Raw genomic sequence first — 21,922 nt, 5'->3', positions numbered from 1 at the left:
ACTTTGTTGCCAGCACTTAGGAAGCAGAGGCAGGTGGATCTCAGTGGGTTTCAGGTCAAACTGATCTACGTATTAAATTCCAAGCAGCCAGGGCTACATAGAGAGACCTTGTCTCAAAAAACTATCTATCCCCAACATGACCTGAAGAGTGACTTACCAGTTTAGTTGCTGTTGGTCATGACCTGGGTTTCTTTCCCAGTCCCCACATGGTGGTTCATAACCTACCTAACTCCAGTTTCAAGGGATCTGTTACCCTATTTCGATCTCCAAGGAGACTGGACATGCAAGTGGTTCACATAGACACAGTCAGGCAAAAGCATCCACACATAAACTTAAACTTGAAATATAGCTTGAGCTGGAAGTTTGTTTTTAGAAGAGGTAGGGCCAAAAAGCCTCAGTTCTTCTGTCTTAGCAGCCTGGACCAAAACTTGTTCACTTGCTAGGAAAAGCAAATGACATATTTTTGCCTGTGCATCCAGAGGGTCTTCAGCAAGTTCCCTCAGATGAAGAGCTGATGAGACAGTTAAAAATCAGGAGCTAGAGTTGATTGCCAGTAAGAGCCTGCTGCTGAACGCGGCTTTCTGCCCAGCTCCACACTCTTTCCTGCAGTCTGGCCCTTAAGGGAATGATTGCTGAGTCTGGGGAGACAGCAGGTTGAGACTGGGGAGCTGCTAGCACCATCAAGATGTTAGGAGATCATATATCATCTGCCTGACAAGATGGGTGGCAAGAAGATGAGACTGAAAGGGGAGAGAGAGGTGATCACATCTTTTCTCTGATGAAGCCTGTTGGAACATGTAGCTTGTCACCTTTCAGATGTGACTCAGGTTGTTCCTCTATCCTGTCTCAGCAGGCTTTCGTGCTTGCTCTGTGGTCAGGAGTGACTGCAGTGTCCCTTCTCTTCTGGATAGGATCATGGAAAGAAAAAGAGAGGGCCAGAAGCAACTGATGTGCTTGGCTCAGCTATCAATCGCCCCACAAGTCACCCATCGAGTCTCTGCTCTTGCAGTGGAATGGACAGGGGTTCCTGCTGGAGATATACACTTTGTCCTTTCTAATTAACCATTTGGGGGAGTTGTAGTTTTGAAATTGTAGTATCAAGCCCTAAAGTTGATATTATTCTAGAATGATACCATACAGTGTGACTCCTGAATCTGAATTTTTTTATACTAACAATTCAACTAGATGTATACAGTCTGAGTTTGCTTTTTTTGTTTGATAATAAGAACCCTGAAAGATATTTTGACTTGTATGTTTTGCTTAGAATTCATCGCTTTGTATTAAGTAGAGAATGAATAAACCTGGCCTGAAATAGACTTAAGAGAAGTTTGACTATTTTGGCAAAGCCAGTAATAGTGTGTGTAACGAGCCCAGGTGGCTAGTGGAGGATTGCTGTGTTTAGTAGACTGTGTGGAAGAACCATTTACAGCCACAGCAATTGATGGTCGTGGATGAAATGGGTTAGGGAAGTCCTGAATTACAAGTAAAGAGAGGAAGGGATGCCCAAGGGCTTTTACCATGTTAGTCTTGTTGGATCCACTAAGGTGGTCCTGTTATGGCAACATGGCTTTTTTCCTGTTTGTTTTTAACACCGATTTTTATAATGGACGCCTTTTTTGAGGGAGCATCTATTAACATTCCATGAAGTATTCAGAACAGTGGGCTTTATGAAACACTGATGCAGACGGGTGGTCTCAATGTTGGCATCATTTGCCTTGTTGGATTCACATAAAACATAATGTCTAACTCCTCACTGAGTCTTCCACGTGAGCCACTCTGTTATGCGACCGTAAGAACAGTTTATCGCTTCAAGCCACGATATTTGTAGACTGTAGATTTCATTCCTTGGGGAGTTAACCTTCAGAGTCTTCGCTGCAGATTTGCAAGCCTCAGATGGCCAGGTATCTTTATGTAGACCCATTCTTTCTGAAGCTTCACTTTGAAGTTCTAGATGGAAAATCAAAGCAAAAATCACCAACTCTTACTTGGTAGTAAGTGCAGAAACTACTGGATTTCTTTTTTTTTTTTTAAAGATTAATTTATTCGTTATATGTAAGTACACTGTAGCTGTCTTCAGACACTCCACTCGAGAAGAGAGAGTCAGATCTCATTATGGATGGTTGTGAGCCATCATGTGGTTGCTGGGATTTGAACTCAGTACCTTTGGAAGAGCAGTCAGTGCTCTTAACCGCTAAGCCATCTCTCCAGCTGACTACTAGATTTCTTTATGGAATGAAACTGGGAGAGCTTGATTCTTGAGAAAACTAATTGTATTCAAACATTTGTTTCTTGAAACGAAATATGCCAATTAGTACATGTTACATAAAGTAACTCAAATTAACAAGGAAGATGAGGATGAGTAAAAAGTGTGCATGTTCTCTGTTCCACTGAGAACCATTCACAAATGCTCCTCCTCCCGCGATCTTAACTGAGTGTAAAATCATTCTCTCTCTATATGAACATGCGTGTGTGTGTGCGCGCGCATGCATGCTCATATACACACACTCACAGTAACCTCACAATTCCTCTTTACCTCCTGATCGCTACCCAAATTCTTTAATATAAATGGAAGTATTTCATTATATCCTGCCAAAACTTTGTAAACCATTTTCTTTCTCTGTACCACAGAAGTGGTTAACGAGCTCATTCTACTTCAGCCCACTTAAATAGTTCCTTAAACCCTAAAATAATTAAGTGCTGAAATACCCATAAACTGTTATTTCTTGGTTGATAAAGATAAGTTCTTATTTAGTTTCACAGAATAGTGAAACACATCCTTCCTACCAACTTTTCAAATTACCATGCCATAGCTTCCCTGTCTCTGGTTGAGACAAGGTCTCGCACTCCATAGCCCAGGTTAGCCTGGACGTCAGTAAATAGCCCAGGCTGGTCTCAAACTTGAGTAGTCCTCCCATAACCTTCCAATTGCTCTGATTGCAAGCATGAGCTGCCACGATTTCCTGTCCAGACGAGAAGTGAAGAGAACACTATACTGAGCCTCTGTCCCATGGAGCAGATGGTGGTGATAGGTTTTTGGTAGTCTTCCTTCATCTCTACTATGTTCCCTTCAACCACCTTCAAAATCCCACTGTTGGGCTGGAGAGATGGCTTAGCGGTTAAGAGCACTGACTGCTCTTCCAGAGGTCCTGAGTTCAAATCCCAGGAACCACATGGTGGCTCAAAACCATCTGTAATGGGATCTGATGCCCTCTTCTGGTCTGTCTAAAGACAGCTATAGTGTACTCACATATATGAAATAAATAAATCTTAAAAAAAAAAAATTCCACGGTTGCTGGGTGTGTACCTTTAGTCAAAGCCCTTGGGAGGCAGAGGCAAGCTGATCTCTGTGAGTTCAAGGCCAGCCTGGTCTACAGAACAAGTTCCAGAACAGTCAGGACTGTTACATAGAGAAATCCTGTTCTCAAAAACGAAGCAAAGCAAAACAAAGCAAAATAAATGAACAAGCCAACAAAAGCCACAAAAAATGCAAACAAGAATCCCACTGTCAGATTATTCCCTCTGCTTCTCACTTGAATCACTAACACTAAGAACATTTTATTACATAAACTTAAAACCTATCAACAGCTAAATTAGCAATATTAAATATTGCCAAATTCACAGTCTATAGTCAGCCACCTCAAAAGTTGCAACACCTCATACATCACTTTGATTCATTCAAGTTAAGATCCAAATAGTATCTTATAATATCTACCTTCATATTTAGGTGTTCACATTCTATTTATTTACTTAAGACAGTGTTTCATTGTGTAACCCTGGCTGGCCTTGAACTTGAGGATCCACCTACCTGAGTGCTGGTATTAATGGCATGAGCAGGACTGTTGTTAGGGTTTTAAAAGTCCCTTTTAATCTAGACCAGTCCTTCGACTCTTCCTCCTCTTGTACTACTGCAGTGTTGATAATTTGATAACTTTGCCTTGTCCCTAAAGGAACCCGCCTCCCTATGTCTCAATGGCCTGTCTTGAGAGTCAAACAGCTCCCCCCCAACCCCGTCCCCCAGGGTTTCTCTGTGTAGCCCTGGCAGTCCTGGAACTCACTCTGTAGACAAGGCTGGTCTCGAACTCAGAAATCCGCCTGCCTCTGCCTCCTGAGTGCTGGGATTAAAGGTGTGCGCCACCACTGCCCATCTCAGTCTCCCAGCTCTATCTCCTGAGAGCTGAAAGTCAGAGGTCAGTGATAAGTTTAGGCCCACCTTCCTACCTTTTTTTTTTTTTAAAGTAGGGAGTGTGTTTCATAGAGGGTTGAGACTGCACTCTCTATGTCACCCAGGGACACACATACTGAACTGTCTTAGTTCTAATGGCCCAAAGATCCATTACATCCCATCGTGAAGTTCCTCTCAGTTCTTCTGCTCATGAAGCAGGATGGCTGCCTGCATTGTTTGTTTCTATTTATTTATTTATTTATTTATTCATTAATTCATTCATTAATATTTTATGCACATTGATGTTTTGCCTGCATGTCCGTGGGAGGGTGTCGGATTCCTTTGAACTGGAGTTGCAGAAAGTTGTGAACTGCCTTGTGGGTGCTGGGAATCGAACCCGTGTCTTCTGGAAAGAGCAGCTTGCTCTCTTAACTGCTCTCTCCAACCCTTGCACTATTTTATCAGTTTTTAAAGTGGAGCTTTATTCTTACTCTATCCTGTCACCGATCTGAACACACAGAAACTGCCTTGGCACCAGTGAAGCCCAGATCAATTTGAGCGGAGGCGAGAACAGAGTGCAGGTTCTGAAGACTGTCCCGGTGAACCTCTGTCTAAGTCAAGACCACATGGAGAATTCGAAGCGCGAGCAGTACAGTGTATCCATCACCGAGAGCTCTACCGTCATCCCCGTATCAGGCATCACCGTGGTGAAAGCCGAGGATTTCACACCGGTGTTCATGGCGCCCCCGGTGCACTATCCCCGCACGGACAGTGAGGAGCAGCGCGTGGTTATCTTTGAACAGACTCAGTACGACCTGCCCTCCATAGCCAGCCACAGCTCCTATCTCAAGGACGACCAGCGCAGCACGCCCGACAGCACCTACAGCGAGAGCTTTAAGGACGGCGCCTCGGAGGTGAGTACCAAGCCCAGACACCGTACCAACCTTCACTTTCCATTCACGAGATTAAATGAAACTGAGTTTATCTACTCTCACTATTTTTAATGCTTTGTTGGTAATTTGGTATTTTGAAACACTTGGAGGGATATTTGTGTCTTGTCTCTTAGGTGATACTTTAAGTTTTTATGAGGTGTTAGGAGAAGCTTACAGTGAAACTTCTGGCTTTAAAGGGTTTATCTCTTTGATCCTTTTTGAACTTTCCAAATGGTAGATGCTAGTATGTTGCATGTCCATTCTTTTTGTAAAAACAGTGCGGCTCATTGTAGCTTTTGGTAGACTGATGACCCGAAATTGGTTGCATTTGTCATCCAGTGGGCTTTTATTTAGTGTGTACTTTCTAACAGATCGAGAGGTCAAATTCCTCTCCAGCTCGCAAATGTCACACAACGAATCCTTTTGCTTATCCACCTGTTTTAGATTCACAAGTTCTAAATGCATAAACTCAGAATTTTGATAATTATTTACGCCTGGGCAGTTAATGTTGGAAACCGCCTCTTAGAAAGTTTTTACCCAAAAACGAACCTCTCCGACCTTCAAGTCCTCTTTCTCTTGGCTCCTGGCAATCGGGAATCTTACTGTCTAGGTAGTGTTTCTTCCTTTAAAATTCCACGGAAATTGAACAGAATATGGTCTTTTACATTGTCTTCTTTCATTTATTGTAGTTTTGGATTTGTTTGTTTTTTTCTTATGGGTAAACAGTTTTTCAATCGCAGGTCAGTATTCCAAGGTGAGTGCATATCACAACTTCTTAAGAATCCATTAATCAGTGGGTATTTGCACGATTTCAGTTTGGGGTTATTATGCTTAATGCTTTTTCTAGACAGACTGGTGTATGTTTTCATAAGGTGTTCATTTCATGTGGGTATCTGTGGCTGGAGTTAACAGCTGGACCATGAGGTCTATGTGTGCCTACGGAGGTGCATGCATACAGCATTTAGGCGTTAGCTCCATTCAGTGACACGACGGTCATTTTTGTCTTCCACATCCTTGCCAACACTTGTAGGATGGTTAGTCTGCTTAACCTCAGGTATTTTAGGGACTATTTGGTGTCCATTCTGGTTTCAGTTTGCATTTCTCTGCTATCTTGTGAGGCTGTGTATTGTTTCATGCGGTTTGCCTTCCCTGGTATCTTGTGTGGAGTGTCTGTTCAAGTCTCTGGGCAATTCATGTTTCTTTTATTAAGTTGTAAAGGATTCTTTAGGTAACAGGAATGGATATAAGCCTTTCTCATCTGTATGCTTTTCATCCCAGAGTCCTTTTGTTTTCTTAATTAGGTCATTTGGAGAGTATAGGTATTTAAACAAAGCAATCTTATCTAACCAAATTTGACTCTTATAGTTGATGCTTTTAAATGTTTAGATTTTTTTCCCTAACCCAATGTGTGTGTGTGTAAACGAACATATTAACAATTTTCTCATGTGTGTGGTTGTCTTAGTCAGGGTTTTTATTCCTGCACAAACATCATGACCAAGAAGCAAGTTGGGGAGGAAAGGGTTTATTCGGCTTACACTTCCATGTTGCTGTTCATCACCAAAGGAAGTCAGGACTGGAACTCAAACAGGTCAGGGAGCAGGAGCTGATGCAGAGGCCATGGAGGGATGTTCTTTACTGGCTTGCTTCCCCTGGCTTGCTCAGCCTGTTCTCTTATAGAACCAAGACTACCAGCCCAGAGATGGTCCCACCCACAAGGGGCCTTTCCCCCTTGATCACTAATTGAGAAAATGCCTTACAGTTGGATCTCATGGAGGCATTTCCTCAACTGAAGCTCCTTTCTCTGTGATAACTCCAGCTGTGTCAAGTTGACACACAAAACCAGCCAGTACAGTGGTTAAACACAGTTTTCTTGTATGCGCATTTCTAGACAGCTAGTAATTTCTTCCCTTAGATGTAGTTTTCTGATCCACTTAAAAGTAATTTCATATTTTTTTCTAAATGTATTTATTTATTTTTGGAGAAGTAGGTCTATATAGCTCTACCTGTCCTGGAACTCGATATGTAGACCAGACTGTCCTCAAATTCACCTGCCTCTGCTTCTCCACTACTGGAATTAAAAGCATGCACCAATATACCTGGCTCTAAATTTGCATTTATTTTATCATTATTAGCATTATTAATTTATTATGGTGGTTTTTGTTTTTGTTTTTTTGAGACAGGCTCTTTCTCTGTGTAGCCCTCCCTGGCTGTCCTGGAACTCATTCTGTAGACTAGGCTGACCTCAAACTCACAGAAATCTGACTGTTGGGATTAAACGTGTGTACCACCACTTCCTGGTCTAATTATTATTATTTTGGTATGTATGTGCATATGTGCACTCATGTGTGCACATGCAGATGGAGGTCAGAGCACAACTTTTGAGATTCCTTTCTTTCTTGTCACCGTGTGGATCTTGGAGATTGAACTCAGCTTGTCAGACTTGGCAGCCCCTACCTGCTGAGCCATGCCCTCATGACCCATCTCTCAACACTCCTGTGTTGGAGATCAAGTTCTTACATGTCACACCACAGTAGCAGCATTCTGCATGACAACCGTGATTGTCATCTATGTTTTCTTTGTGAGGAAGGTAAGGCAGAAAGGGCACTAATATTAGTCATCGCATCCCGTAGGCAAAGTGTCCCTTCCAATGCCTCGACTCTCACCTCTTAGTTCTGGAGAAGAGTCTGTGGTCTTATTCAGAGTCTCATTAATTCTACTGCACAAGACAATGACCCACCCAATGTTTGCTTAGAATCTCTCTCTTCCTTATCTATCTCTACAGATACTGTTTGTCTTTCAGGTAGGGAGCAGAGACAAAACATGTTGGCCAGCAGCAGTAGCTATCAAAGGGGTACTAACACCCCACCACCCACCGCTGGCACCAGGTGCTTATGAGTGCCTGCTACATTCTCTGAGTGATCTCAATCAGAGCTAAGAAATTCTTTGCCCTTAGGGGCTATCATATTTCTTTAAGTTTGGTAGTTTTACAACTACAGTCTTAATGACCTTGTAATAAAAAGGGAAAAATTCTGCCATTCTGCTTCTTACATGACATCATGTAAGTCAACAAAGGCCTTTTGTAGTTTCTAAACAGAGTAAGGGATCTTGTAGTCCGATAGTGTTGAATACTTGACTCGCTCCTCAAGTACTCAGGGGTGCTGTTGGAGAAAAGCGAATAGCTGAAACCATCATTCAGTCCTATGGGAGGTCTGTGATTTTCCACGGGAGGCTGCGTTGGTGTAGATATGCTAGGCATGGAAGGGTGTGTGGATGTGGACCTGGGCACTGTCAAACTATTTGGGGGATATGTCATCAGAGATGAGCGTGTTTAGATAAAGAAGGTTGTGAGAGGAAGCTATTGTACTGAGGGCTTATTTTGGAGTCCTTGAGTTAGCAAACTTGCTGAAAGCCAAAAGGGAAGCTCTGCTCATTCCAGTCAGCTGTTCTCTCCTCTCAGGACATCAGTGTTTGCTTTGCAGGTAGTATTTCTGCTGAGATGAATTGAGTTGGGCCATCTGTGGTCCTGTGATCACTATGAATCCATGACCTATAGCCATCCCTTGCCAGGCAGTTGTGAGCATGAGTGTGAAGTTGTTCACCAGGAAAAGTTGATTAAGGAAAACTTGTCTAAAAACTGGTACTTATTTTCGGTAAAGTACAGAAATGTCTGTGACTCTAGATGAGTTGACCATGTTCATTTGCCATTGGAGAGTACTGGGGCGGGGTGGGGCGGGGGTGTAGTGAGGTGGGGTTGGATCTTGTCAAAATGTAGTAAAAACCTCAGCATCTCTAATCGTTGCTCTGGAGGCGGTGCGAATCTGCCATGGCTGACTAGGGGTGTCTTTGCTCAGAACGCTGCGGATTCCGTGCTGGGGTGAATGTTTGCTCGGAATGCTGTGGTTCTTCAAAAGAGCTGCGGATTCCGTGGGTAGCTGTGCTGGGGTGAACGTGGTGATCAGCTGAGGATGTTACCCTCTTATGTCAGCCATGCTTGTGTTACACTGTTACATCAATGATAGGAAGCCAGGAAATAGCATGGACTCCAAACCTTGGTCGTGATGTATTGTCACACACTGTTCTAGCACCATGATAACAGTTTGCAGTGGGGATTGAAATTGGTCCTGTATATGCTAGGCACTTGGCTAGCTACATCCTAGCTGTGGATATCTATCTATCTATCTATCCATTTATGAATCTATTTATTCATTTAGAGTATGATTAATACTCTTCTCTCTGGACTGAAATGGGACTTGTTCTAAGCTTTTCTTTTTTTTTTTTTTTTCTTTTAAGATCTTTTTTTAAAGAAAAGATTTACTTATCATATACACAGTATTCTGCCTGCATGTATGCCTGCACAACAGAAGAGGGAACCAGATCCCATTACAGATGGTTGTGAACTACCATGTGGTTGCTAGGAATTGAACTCAGGACCTCTGGAAGAGCAGTCAGTGCTCTTAACCTCTGAGCCATCTCTCCAGTCCTGGACTTGTTAATATAGTACCTATCACATGTGGCTCACCAGCCGATGTGAAGAGAATGCTCAGTGTAAGTGGGCAGATGATCAAACTGAAGAGAGGCGAGTGAGGAAAGGTAGTGGGTGGTTTAGCTGTGTCTGGCTTCCCCACAGAAAAAGACTTCTTGTCTCTTGTGGACTGTTCTTGGCAGGTGTCTTCTCTTTGCCTCTCACCTCAAGAACAAAACTAGAAGGCTAACAATCATTTTAACTATGCTGGCACGAGCACTCTGGAGGCAGGGGCAGGTGGATCTCTGAGTTCGAGGCCAGCCTGGTCTACAGAGTGAGTACAGCCAGGCATACACAAAGAAACCCTGTCTTGAAAAACAAACAACACCCTCCCCCTCCCAAACCAAGAAGCAAAAATAGCTGATGTGCAAGGGTCGAATATATATTATCACGCCTTTTAACTGAAAATAGATTTTTTTCTTCATATAGTATGTTGTTATTTTTTTTAGATTTATTTTTATGTATATGAGTATACAATAGCTGTCTTCAGACACACCAGAAGAGGTCATGGGATCCCGTTACAGACGGTTGTGAGCTGAGAATTAAACCGAGGACCTCTGGAAGAGCAGTCAGTGCTCTTAGGTGCTGAGCCATCTCTCCAACCCACATACTGTGTTCTGATCACTGTTTCCCTCCCCGTGTCCTCCTGGATCTGCTGAGTCATCTCTCCTCATCCAACACCATGACTTCTCCTCTTTAGAAAGGGATCAGGCAATAATATAAACAAACCAGAATAAAGCAGAACAAATGGGTCAGGACTGTGTCCTTGGCTCCTCATATGCTCCATGTTTGCGTTGGTTGCTTCGCCTTGACCCATGGCGCCCCTCTTTACCTGGATTACTTTCTCTCAGCCTCTTCCAACCCAGGTTCTTCTTAACTTTGGGATCAGACCAAAGACCACAGATGGTGCAAAGTCCACAGATTTTCCGTTTTCCCTGCTAATACCCACTCTATGCTTTTCCTGTAGGATACAGGAAGGAACAAATGTATGATCCAACATGGACTTCACACACAGTAGTCTCTTGTATTTTAGCTTACTTTGTTGTTCTTTGTTGTTGCTTCTTATGTGAATTTATTCCTCTCAACCAATTTTTATTATGTACAGTGTTCTGCCTGCATATATGCCTGCAGGCCAGAAGAGGGCACCAGATCTCATTGTAGATGGTTGTGAGTCACCATGTGGTTGCTGAGAATTGAACTCAGGACCTCTGGAAGAGCAGTCAGTGCTCTTAACCTCTCCATACCCTCCCCCTTTTTAAAAGAATTATTTATCTATTTCATGTATATGAGTACACTGTCTTCAGACACACCAGAAGGGGGCATCAGATCCCATCCCAGATGGTTGTGAGTCACCATGTAGTTGCTGGGAATTGAACTTAGGAGCTGCTGAGCCATCTCTCTAGGTCCTCCCTCCCTCATTTTTTTTTTGGTTTTTGTTTGTTTGTTTTTTTGAGGGCAAGGCAGAATCTTACTTATGAGCTTAAATTTCTATGTTTTTTTGTTTTTGTTTTTGTTTGTTTGTTTTGTTTTTTGAGACAGAGTTTCTCTGTAAATCCCGGCTGTCCTGGAACTCACTTTGTAGACCAGGCTGGCCTTGAACTCAGAAATCCGCCTGCCTCTGCCTCCCAAATGCTGGGATTAAAGGTGTGCGCCACCACGCCCGGCTTATGTTTTTTTTTTTTTAATTTATTTTTTTAATTAGGTATTTTCTTCATTTACATTTCAAATGCTATTCCAAAAGTCCCCCAGACCATCCCCCCACTCCCCTACCCACTCACTCACACTTCTTGGCCCTGGCGTTCCTAGAATTGGGAATAAAACACCCATGGAAGGAGTTACAGAGACAAAGTTTGGAGCTGAGACGAAAGGATGGACCATCTAGAGACTGCCATACCCGGGGATCCATCCCATAATCAGCCTCCAAACGCTGACACCATTGCATACACTAGCAAGATTTTGCTGAAAAGACCCTGATATAGCTGTCTCTTGTGAGACTATGCCGGGGCCTGGCAAACACAGAAGTGGATGCTCACAGTCAGCTATTGGATGGATCACAGGGCCCCCAATGGAGGAGCTAGAGAAAGTACCCAAGGAGCTAAAGGGGTCTGCAACCCTATAGGTGGAACAACAATTTTTATATTTCTTTTAGTGCCGAACAGATGGTAAGGCCCTAGAAAACTCTCACTGAAGGGTTTTCAGACTGACTGATTGCAAAAGAGACACACACCAATACATTTGAGTTTCTGTCAGTATTTACTCAATCAGCAGATATTTGTATGGTGTGCATGGGGTCCTGTGGCTGGGTAAACTCTGAGGGAAGACCGTCTTCTTGGATCTGAGGAATAAGACCAGATAAGAAGAATTGTGAATATGCCAACAGAGAATACAGAAACTGCACGCTGAAGGTGGTGGGCGTGGCTTGTGAAGAATATTGAGAATAGCTGTGAGACCCTCTCCTGAGGAAGGAAACTCTTGAGACACGGGGCTAGGAATGGAAATGAGAGTAAGGAGGAGGTTCCTCAGAACTCAAAGGAAGGGTCATAGAGGAACGGCCACATATCTATGTAGGGGGATAAGTGTGTGTATGCCCTGTTACCAACACTTACTTGTTCAATATTTGCTTTATAGGCCAAGAGTTATGTGTGTAATTTTGTGTGTGAGCATGGGCCATGATGACAGCTCTCTTCTTCCATTTTGTAGGGTCTTGGCATCAAACTTGGGTCCTCAGGCTTGGAGGACCTTCAGATGGTTCTCGTGCTGAGCTGTCTCATCTACACCTACCTTGGCATCGAATTATGAACGTGTCTAAAATGTACACACACACACACACACACACCACAACTGGGCTGCTGTTTGGGTAACACCAACCATCCTTATAGCCTCCTCTCAACACATCTGCTAACAGAGATGCTTAGAGGATCCTGATATAGTCAAATTATTACTGTTTACTAGTATTCAACACGCATATAAAATGTCTGCTGAACATATCATGCTTTTAGCATCTTGCTAGCCTGTTTAATGTGATCAAACTGTGAGTAGACATTTGACAGAGAAAATACCTCACAGTTTTATATAAGTGTCAGATAAGTTAGCTATCACTTGAGCCTTGATGGTCTTCCTCTAGAAACTATGCTTCCAACCACTCCCTTAGACTTCTTGCTGTGTCACCTTGTCTCTGTAATTGGCCTTCCATTAATTTTGATTTTGTACCATTTGACATAAAGTGTTAGAGACAACCAGGGATTGAAAAGAGTGGTCTATATGTTGGAAGGCACAGCGAGCACGTGATACCTGCATATATCTCAGAGACACCCATTTTCCTTTTCCTGGGGATGATAAAATGAAACTAGAACACGATATGGTTACTACTATTGTTATTATTTTACATTTGTTTTTTTGTTTTGTTTTGTTTTTTGGGTTTTCGAGACAGGGTTTCTCTGTGTAGCTCTGGCTGTCCTGGAGCTCACTTTGTAGACCAGGCTGGCCTCGAACTCAGAAATCCGCCTGCCTCTGCCTCCCGAGTGCTGGGACTAAAGGCGTGCGCCACCACGCCCGGCTACATTTGTTTTTTATCTTTGTAATATTTACATATATTCCCAGCCTATTTGTATTAATTCTACCATTTAAATTTTTCAGAAATTTCGGAGTACTTCTGTTGGTGCTGATGAGTATACATATGACCAGACGGGAAGGTAGGTCACCAGGAGATGCATTTAACTGACAGACTTTAAACATTTTTATTTTATTGTTCTGTGCCTAAGGTGTTTTGCCTGCATGTATGTCTGTGTACCATGGTGCCCACGGAGGCCAGAAGAGGGTGTCAGATCCTCTGGAACTGAAGTTAGAGATGACTGTGAGCTGCCATGTTGGTTCTGGGAATCAAACCTGGGTCCTCTACAGGAGTAGCCAGTGCTCTAGCCACCGAGCCATCCCTACAGCTCCAAACCTCAGATTTTTATCAAATAAGAGGAGTTATTTAAAACCTTAAATGACTTCTAACTCTAAAAGTTAAAATGTAAATAAAACATTTCAAAAGTTTCTATCATAGAAAGTAGAGTCCCTCTAATCCTGTGAGTGGGACATTTTAAAAGACAATGTGTGTGAGTCATTTTTGCTCCAAGTCTTTTGAAGACCCAGCCGAGAGGGATTGGTGATTCAGAAAGTATAGAGTTTATTAATAGCCCCCTTCTGTGGCTTATCCCACAGTGTAACCAAAACAAGCATTTCTGAAAGAACAAACTGAATAAAAAAAGACAAGATTCTTACCTATTATTAATTTTAAACAATCAGAATTAGAAAAAAAAATCAATGTTTTTGTTTTATAAGTTACATCTTAAAAATATGAGAGGAACTATTTGAGCAAAGATCTTCTCAATAAAACTTTATTTGTAAAATCAGGCTGTGAGCCATTTGTTATGAGCCGTTACCCACAAGCCCCTGACTTGGAGTAGCCTCACTGTGAATCCTTCTGAGGGCTTCCAAACAGGAAATGGGCCAGTTTTACAGCTGGTGCTATGATGTCAGCTGTTAGGAGTTGGAGGTGGATGATCAAATCAAGCTCTCAGGCATTTGTGGCTAGATACAGAGAAAATGGGCGAATTTGGAGGCCGAAGGGGGAAGCTCTGATTCTTAGGATAAAAGTGGGAACTTCTAAGGCTGAATTCCCACCATCTCTGGTGTTTGCCCAGCACATCCTGGACTTTCTCCCCACTTAAAACCACCTGGTTTACAGGCTACGGTTAAAAATGTATATTGTACCACCTTGGGTTTGGACTTATTCATCTTGCTGTATTCCATATTTTGTCTGTTAAATAGTCATTATTTCTTAATAGTCACATCAAACCCTGTTGATGTGAATCTGCCCAGGAAGGAAAAAATGTCCAGTTAGTGAACTGACCGCTCTGTGTTTCCTCTTCACAGTGGTACATTTCAGTACACCCTGGAAGCCACCAAATCTCTCCGTCAGAAGCAGGGGGAGGGCCCCATGACCTACCTCAACAAAGGACAATTCTATGCCATAACACTCAGTGAGACTGGAGACAACAAATGCTTCCGGCACCCCATCAGCAAAGTCAGGGTATGCGCCACATTTCTCAAAATGGAACTCCAGGGTGATCAGGGGGTGGGGTTGCTCCCCAACATACCCCTGGAATGGCATGGAGAAAAAGTCCAAAATAAATAACTCAGAAAGTCTCGTGCAAGAGAGCCTATTTATTGCTCATAATTTATCATTTTAATCAGTAACCAATAAAACTCGGGGGAGCGACCTGACTGAGCATGCTTTTTCCCTGTACCAAGGAATCCCCCTCGCCTCTTTCATGGCTTGTAGGCTGTGCAGTTTTCAGCTGATCTGTAGTAGATCAGGGTATGTTTGTGAGTGATGTGTAGCAGAGAGTATTTTCTGCTGAGTCTTGGACCATTTACAACCCTTACAAAGCCTTCTGCAGCCCCTGGCTTATCCAGGATTCAAAAGGCGAGGAGGTATGATGATCCCCAACAGCGGCAGCTTGGAGGGATTTCAGATTCATGAGTATTAATCTCTAGTGTGGGAAATGACATGAGTGGTCACTGTCTGTCTGCTTTGGATGCATGCCAGGCTGGCATGCTCGCTACTGCCAACAGGGAGCTGATAGGTAGTCCATCTCCACTTCAAAAAAAACAAAACAAAACAAAAACAAAACAAAACAAAACCCTTACAGCAGAGGTTAGAAAGGGTTGCAAGACTTTCCTGCTTTGTTGCAATACAGATTTCCCTGCTCTCTTATAAACTGCTCCATGCCACTGTACCTGTGGTCCCCAGCCCGTCAGATTCTGTCTGTAGATGTGTCCTACTAAGCGTTTTAGCTTGAGAAGTAGGGAACCGTGGCATGCCCAGAGCCCAGTGACCCAACCATATATGTCCAGAGCACAGTGCCCCTACCACATATGGGCCAAGTTCCCAAGCAAAGTGAGCCCATTGGCGATCAAAAGGTACCTAGGGTACTGTTCACCGTGAGGGACAGCAACCTGTTCCAACCCTGTGGCCAGAACTATGGTGGAGGGCATACTGTATCAACAAGAATGCATTGCATCAAGTCACACAGTGATGCTGTCTTCTTTGTATCAGGGATTTCACTAGGTGCTGGATGCTTAATAACTTACTGAAACTAAACCACAACCCGTTTTAATAATAATAATAATAATAATGAAGCACATTGTTCTATTACAGTACTATGCATAAGAAAACTTGGCTTTCAGAAGCTAATAAGTGGCGTAACTAAGATGGGTGGGATTGCTGGGGTAGGTCCCAGGCTGCCAGCTTCCTGACTAACTCTTCTAGCATGAGGATGGGCTGCATGGTGCATGGTGTTTGCCTCGGGGGGTCTCTAGTCCTAATTCATGTGAGACTTTGGGTTCTACCCCCAGCACCACCAAGAAAACCAAGTACAACTAGAAACAGTGCTCTGTGGAGCCTCCTGGAGGGATGAAAAGCAGAGGGCTTTCTCCTTGGGTCTCAATCCAGACATGGGTATCTGGGGGGAACAGGTGGGATACAGTTAAATCATATGTATATGAGTTCCATGCAGCCATTGCTCTGAAAAGGTGGCAGCTATGTAAGTGACATCTGTTGGGACTTTCCCAGTGATTCCACTTTGGTGGGATCATGAAAGTCTTTTAATATGGATGTGTAAAACTGGGTGTGGTGATACATGTCTTTAATCCCAGCAGTGGGGAGGCAGAGGTAGGCAGATATCTGAAAGCTTGAGACTAGCCTTGTGAATAAAATGAATTCCAGTACAGCTAGGGTTGTTAAACAATTTTCTGGAAAATTCAAAACCACACACACACACACACACACACACACACACAGAGCAAAAACAACAACAACAAAACCAAACCAAAACCATGAAATAACTGGTCATTATGGAAGTTTTATCTTCTTTTGTTCCGTTTTTCTGGAAATGTGATCTGAACCAGATAAGGCACCTCATCGCTGTAATCCTGGAGTAATTCTGGAGTCTGCGGCAGGGTCATGGCAGCCTGCGTTCCAGAAGGACAGCCAACATATGTAAATTTTTGCAAATGATGTCTGTTTGAAATTTAGAACTGCAGTGAGGTTTAGATTCTGTTTTTTCTTTAAAGATTTATTTATTTTATAAAAGTACACTGTAGGGCTGGAGAGATGGCTCAGAAGTTGAGAGCACTGACTGCTCTTCCAGAGGTCCTGAGTTCAAGTCCCAGCAACCACATGGTGGCTGACAACCATCTGTAATGAGATCTGATGCCCTCTTCTGGTGTGTCTGAAGACAGTTACAGTGTACTTTTTTTTTTTTAGATTTATTTATCATATGTAAGTACACTGTAGCTGTCTTCAGACACACCAGAAGAGGCCATCAGATCTCATTACAGATGGGTGTGAGCCACCATGTGGTTGCTGGGACTTGAACTCAGGACCTCTGGAAGAGCAATCAGTGCTCTTAACCTCTGAGCCACCTCTCTAGCCCAACGTTTAGATTCTTATTTCTGTGAAGCAGAATTGGTTGCTCTAGCTCATGTAAAGGACAGCCATGTTTTGCTGAAGTGCAGCGCTGCCCTTGTACTTTTGGGTTATGAGTTCTCTGACGTTTGAAATATGTTTATCAACATGAGTTTTGTCTCCTAGCATGTCTGTGTTTCCTGTGCAATTCTCTTATTACCTGTTCCACTCCAGCCTGAGGCACTTCCCTAGGCGAGAGATGAATGTGTGCTTCTTTACAAATGGCACCAATTCTACTTAAGACAGGTTTCAGATGTGTTTTTCCCAATGTAAGCCAGCTGCTTTGCAGTTTCGAGCTAACCCTGCAAAATATACCAACCGTGCCAAAGGCTGCTTCATCTGGTTGTCAGGATGCTGTGGTAGGAATGACGAAGGGTATTGTTTTTATCCAGGCTGTTCCCAGTGTGTGTGTATGTGTGGGTGTCTGCACACATGCACACATACCTACAAGGAAGATAACTTCAGAAGTTGTTTCTCTTCCGTCCACCCTATGCCTCTCAAAGACCTAACTCAGGTCGCCAGGATCGTGACAAACAACTTAACTCACTGAGGCCTTTCCTTGCTGCAGTCTCTGGATTTAGGGGTAGGAGGGTATGGTTTCTCTGTGAAGCCCTGGCTGCCCTGAAGACTCAGCTGGCCTCAAACTCAGATCCTTCTGTCTCTGGCTACAGAGTGCTAGGATTAAAGGCAGGAGCCACCATGCCTGGCTCTTCAACAATAAAAGCTACAGGCTGTGTTAGAGTTGCCGGAAGTGGGAACTTTGTCAGTCGTCCGAGAATAACGGCAGCTTTTCTCTCCTGCAGAGTGTGGTGATGGTGGTCTTTAGTGAAGACAAAAACCGAGATGAGCAGCTGAAATACTGGAAGTACTGGCACTCCCGGCAGCACACTGCCAAGCAGAGGGTCCTCGACATTGGTGAGTTGCCTCTCCCTCTAGGCTTTGGCAACTGGCTGGGTTGCCAAAGTCAGCCAGTACAGTGACCACTACAGGGGCTGGGTTGCACTGTGCTATGCCAGGCACTGAGTTGTACATGTGACCTGTGACATTGAGCACAGATGAAGCTGAAGATCAGTCAGACTGAGCAGAGACGAAAGCATTTTCCTTTCCACCAGAATCAACTTGTATAATAATAATTATAATGCCTTCGTAGCACCGTGGCAGATATAAATAATATATGTATAACAATAAATATATTATTTCTAAAATATTTGTGTGCCCTATGCTTGAGCCATACAGGCAGTGGGCAGGTCAGGTAAACTCTTGTCCCTTTCTGCGTGATAAAACTCAGGCCCATGAGGCTCAAGGCCCCTCACAAAGGTCTAGTGACCTCTAGTCTGTGGTTCCGCCCTAAATCCTTTCATTCCCACATAAACTTAATGCAAGCAGAAGTCAGTGATCAAGAAAATAATCTTTCTGAGGAACTTACCTACCAGTCAAGAAGAAATGAGCCTGCAGAATTCATTTTGGATATATTTCTAAATGCAATATCTGCTCTTTAGAGATCAAGGAGCCCTGGACAACCCAAGGGTCCAGACAGAAAGGCAGATACTATGCTACCTACCTAGTCAGCTAGCTCCTTGCCACGGTTAGGAAGGATGGAGTACTGGGAGACCATCCAGGTAGCACCTGTGGGGCTGGGGAATCAAAGGGGAACCACCCAGCAGGAACTGGGACCACAGAGGAAGCAGTTTTCCACTGGGAGGTGGAACTGCTGCCAGCCACAAGCTTAGTGCCAATGGGGCAGAGAAGTGCCCAGGCTTTCTTGCTCCCAAGCTCCCTGCCTGGGCTTCTCGATCGGATTCAAGGCTGGGGAGTACAGGACCCCGACAGAGTTTGCAGGATCAGCGCCCTAGACACAGAGAAGAACTGGAGAAGCTGGAGAGTAGATTTTAAAAAATGTCTAGACATTTCTTGAAAGGAATCGGCAGTATCTAGCCAATTTATTCTCATAAAGAATTCCTTTTCTCGTAATTAAAGTCATAACAAAGTCATAACCCCTTAGACGATGGCTGTGGTCCTCATGGATGTAGGCAGAAGGCCAATTATCATTGGTCACCACAAAATACCAAGTCAGTAAAAGAATAAAAGGATACTTGCTTTCATGTCTCATGCAGTGGAACAGAGGCTCTTTCCCTCATGACACCCTTGACGGCTCCCTGGACCGATGGCAGAGATTATTAGCGAGTAACTAGATTAATATTGAGAGTCACCAGAGACCATTTAGAAACAAAGTGTTGGAATGGCATGTTGAATGAGAATAATCCCATTCTGTATTTCTCTTACCCTCACACACAGAGGGGTGGCTACACAGAGAGAAGCACTAGCAGCTACTAATCTATAAACAGGGAAACTGAGGCAAGGAGTGGTGTCTCCGTGTCAGGCGAGTTGTCCTGGAAGTCAGCCCAAGTGCTGGGGTAAGAACTGTATTCCTAACTCAAGCCAGTGCTTTGGAAGCTGGAGGCTGGAACAAGATACTAGGAAAACGTGCTCTGACCTGTTCTATAACCGTCTGTGTAGAACAGAGAAGCAATTTTATTTTATTTGAAAAGTTAGTCTTATAATTATTGCCCAAGAAAAGGAGAGAAGCAATTACATGGAAATATAGGCTCAGTTCAAATGAGGTAAGTCATAAAGGTGCCTTGCTGGCATGCCTGCTCACCAGCTCCAGCGCTGTTACAGGGTTACCTCTGCAGAGACTGGAGTCATTTCCCGCCTTTCTAGCCCTTCCAGTAAATCTCTCTTTATTACCTCCCATTTGCTTCTATACTTCTCGCAGAGAGCCCCACATACATGCTTATGTAAATGCAGAGTGTGTGTGCACATACATGTATGCAGGCCAATCACATATATACCTACACATGCAGAACAAGTCAGTCTAACAACAAAAACAAAAGGACAGTTCTCAAATTTCTACCAGTGTCTGTGGTTAAGTCCGTCTAAGACCTTGAAACGGTGACCTTCAAGCTGAATAAAAACAAAGAAGAGGCCTCTTTGATTAAAGTTCATGGTAGCTCTTGCTCTCTTGCTTTCTCTTGATCTTGCCCCCCCAACCCCACCCCACTCCATTCCTTTCCCCCCTCTCTCCCCGTGCTCATGGCCGGCCTCTATCTACTTCTCTACTTTTTCTCTCTGCCTTTCTCTGCCTCTACTACCCACTTAACTCCCCTCCCCATGCCCTGAATAAACTCTATTATATACTATAATAATAATAATTAATAATAATAATAATAAAGTTTATTGTATGTTAAAAAGAAAAAGTGTGCATGTGTGTGGGCACACATGGGTGTGCCACAGTGTCCATGTGATAGCTAGGCCGAAGGCACTTGTGAGAATTGGCTTTCTTTTCACCACATGGTTTTCTGGAATTGAACTTCTGTCCTCAGTCTTGGAATGGGGAGTGCCTTTACTGGCCATCTTGTTGACCCTAAGTTTTTTGGTTTTGGTTTTTAAAATTTTGAACAGGGTTTCACTGCTGTTCTGACTGTCCTGGAACTTAACTATATAGACCAGGCTGGCCTCAGATTTACAGAGATTTGCCTGCCTGTCTTCCAGGTGCTGGAATTATAAAGGTGTGGGCCACCATCTCAGCAAGCTTGAGTTCTTAATCAGCAATCTTAATGTTGAGGATTACAGGACTCACAGCCTCTAAATTACAGCTGCCAGGGTTCTGAGGGTGGGCACAAGTGTCTTCAGCTCACTCTGTAGGGTCCTGGGATGACTAGCCCCACCCCTGTTCTCTGTCTCTCCACCTCTACTCCTATCCTGCCTGTGGCCACAGACCTTGCCCCTCCCACAAGACCTTTTACTTACCCAGCATGCCCCTACACTCATGCCTAACAAGAGTCACTAGCTTGTGTTCTGTATGTGGGAGAATGTTCTTGCCTCTCCTTACACAAGCTTATTTTACTTGGACCAGGTTTTCAGCCATTCTTTGAGGTTGCCCCTAGTCTCCTGGCCTCATGCTTTATGTGGAAAGGTGTTTTGTACTTCCCAAGGCTCAGAGAAACCCCAGGGGTCCAGTCTGTGCTTCCATGAGAAAGAGAAGGGACTCAGGGCCAGGGCAAAGGGCAGGCGCTGCCAGCTTGGGCCTCTGTTCCCAGATTCTGTCAGTTTTCTTCAGTGAAGCTGATTCTGCATCCGTTACCCTACTGCCCGGGGAGCTCTTGGGATGAACACTTGGGAAACTTGTTCCCTCATTTCTTTCAAACCCCAATAAGATCCCTGTCACTGTGTCCTTATTTCATGTCAGAACAGGTGTCAGCAGCTCCCCTGTTGTTCATTCATATGTTTGTATTTCTCGGGCTTCATCTCTTTCTAGAAGGTAGTCTCCCTGAGAGCAGAGCCTTGTCTGTTGTGCTCCTTCCTCTGCTCTGTGCTTAGCACAGGGCTGGAGATGTAGTGGATGTCTGAATGAATGCATGAGCTGATGTATGTATCATAAGCTCTCAGACTGAGGGGAGATCTGAAGGAGTGGACTGTACCTTACTAACAGCTACTCCCTGGGCACAACTTCCTTTGCCACAAACTTTCTCGAGCCGTCACACATTAACTAAAAAAGTCATCCTCACTGGGTGATGTGCCTTAAATCCCAGCACCCAGGAGGCAGAGGCAGGTGAATCTCTAAGTTTGAGGCCAGCCTGGTCTACAGAGTGAGTTCCAGGATAGCCAGGGCTACACAGAGAAATGCTGTCTCAAAAAAACCAAAACAAACCAAACAAAGATCATCTTTAAAACAACCATTGTATTGCCTAAAAGCTGAGATGGGGGGGTGGCAGAGGCAAGAACTCCAC

General features: G+C 43.8%; 1 protein-coding gene across 4 annotated transcripts in view; it reads left to right on the top strand.

Annotated features, from left to right (window-relative positions):
• Grhl2 (grainyhead like transcription factor 2) overlaps positions 1-21,922 on the top strand; it is a 131,950-nt gene that overhangs the window by 43,512 nt on the left and 66,516 nt on the right. For all 4 annotated transcript variants that reach the window (XM_085831924.1, XM_085831923.1, XM_021183428.2 and 1 more), the window contains 4 exons: positions 4,683-5,076; positions 13,253-13,308; positions 14,537-14,693; positions 17,936-18,047. In XM_085831924.1, coding sequence (XP_085688050.1) covers positions 4,683-5,076; positions 13,253-13,308; positions 14,537-14,693; positions 17,936-18,047 — 719 coding nt within the window. The remainder of the gene's footprint in view (positions 1-4,682; positions 5,077-13,252; positions 13,309-14,536; positions 14,694-17,935; positions 18,048-21,922) is intronic.

This window comes from Mus caroli, unplaced genomic scaffold (genome assembly GCF_978045245.1).
Source record: "Mus caroli unplaced genomic scaffold, Mus_caroli_1 scaffold_16, whole genome shotgun sequence".
In the NCBI taxonomy this organism is placed as follows: domain Eukaryota; kingdom Metazoa; phylum Chordata; class Mammalia; order Rodentia; family Muridae; genus Mus; species Mus caroli.
Note: the sequence above shows the minus strand (reverse complement) of the source record. Positions and strands in the feature narration are given on the sequence as shown.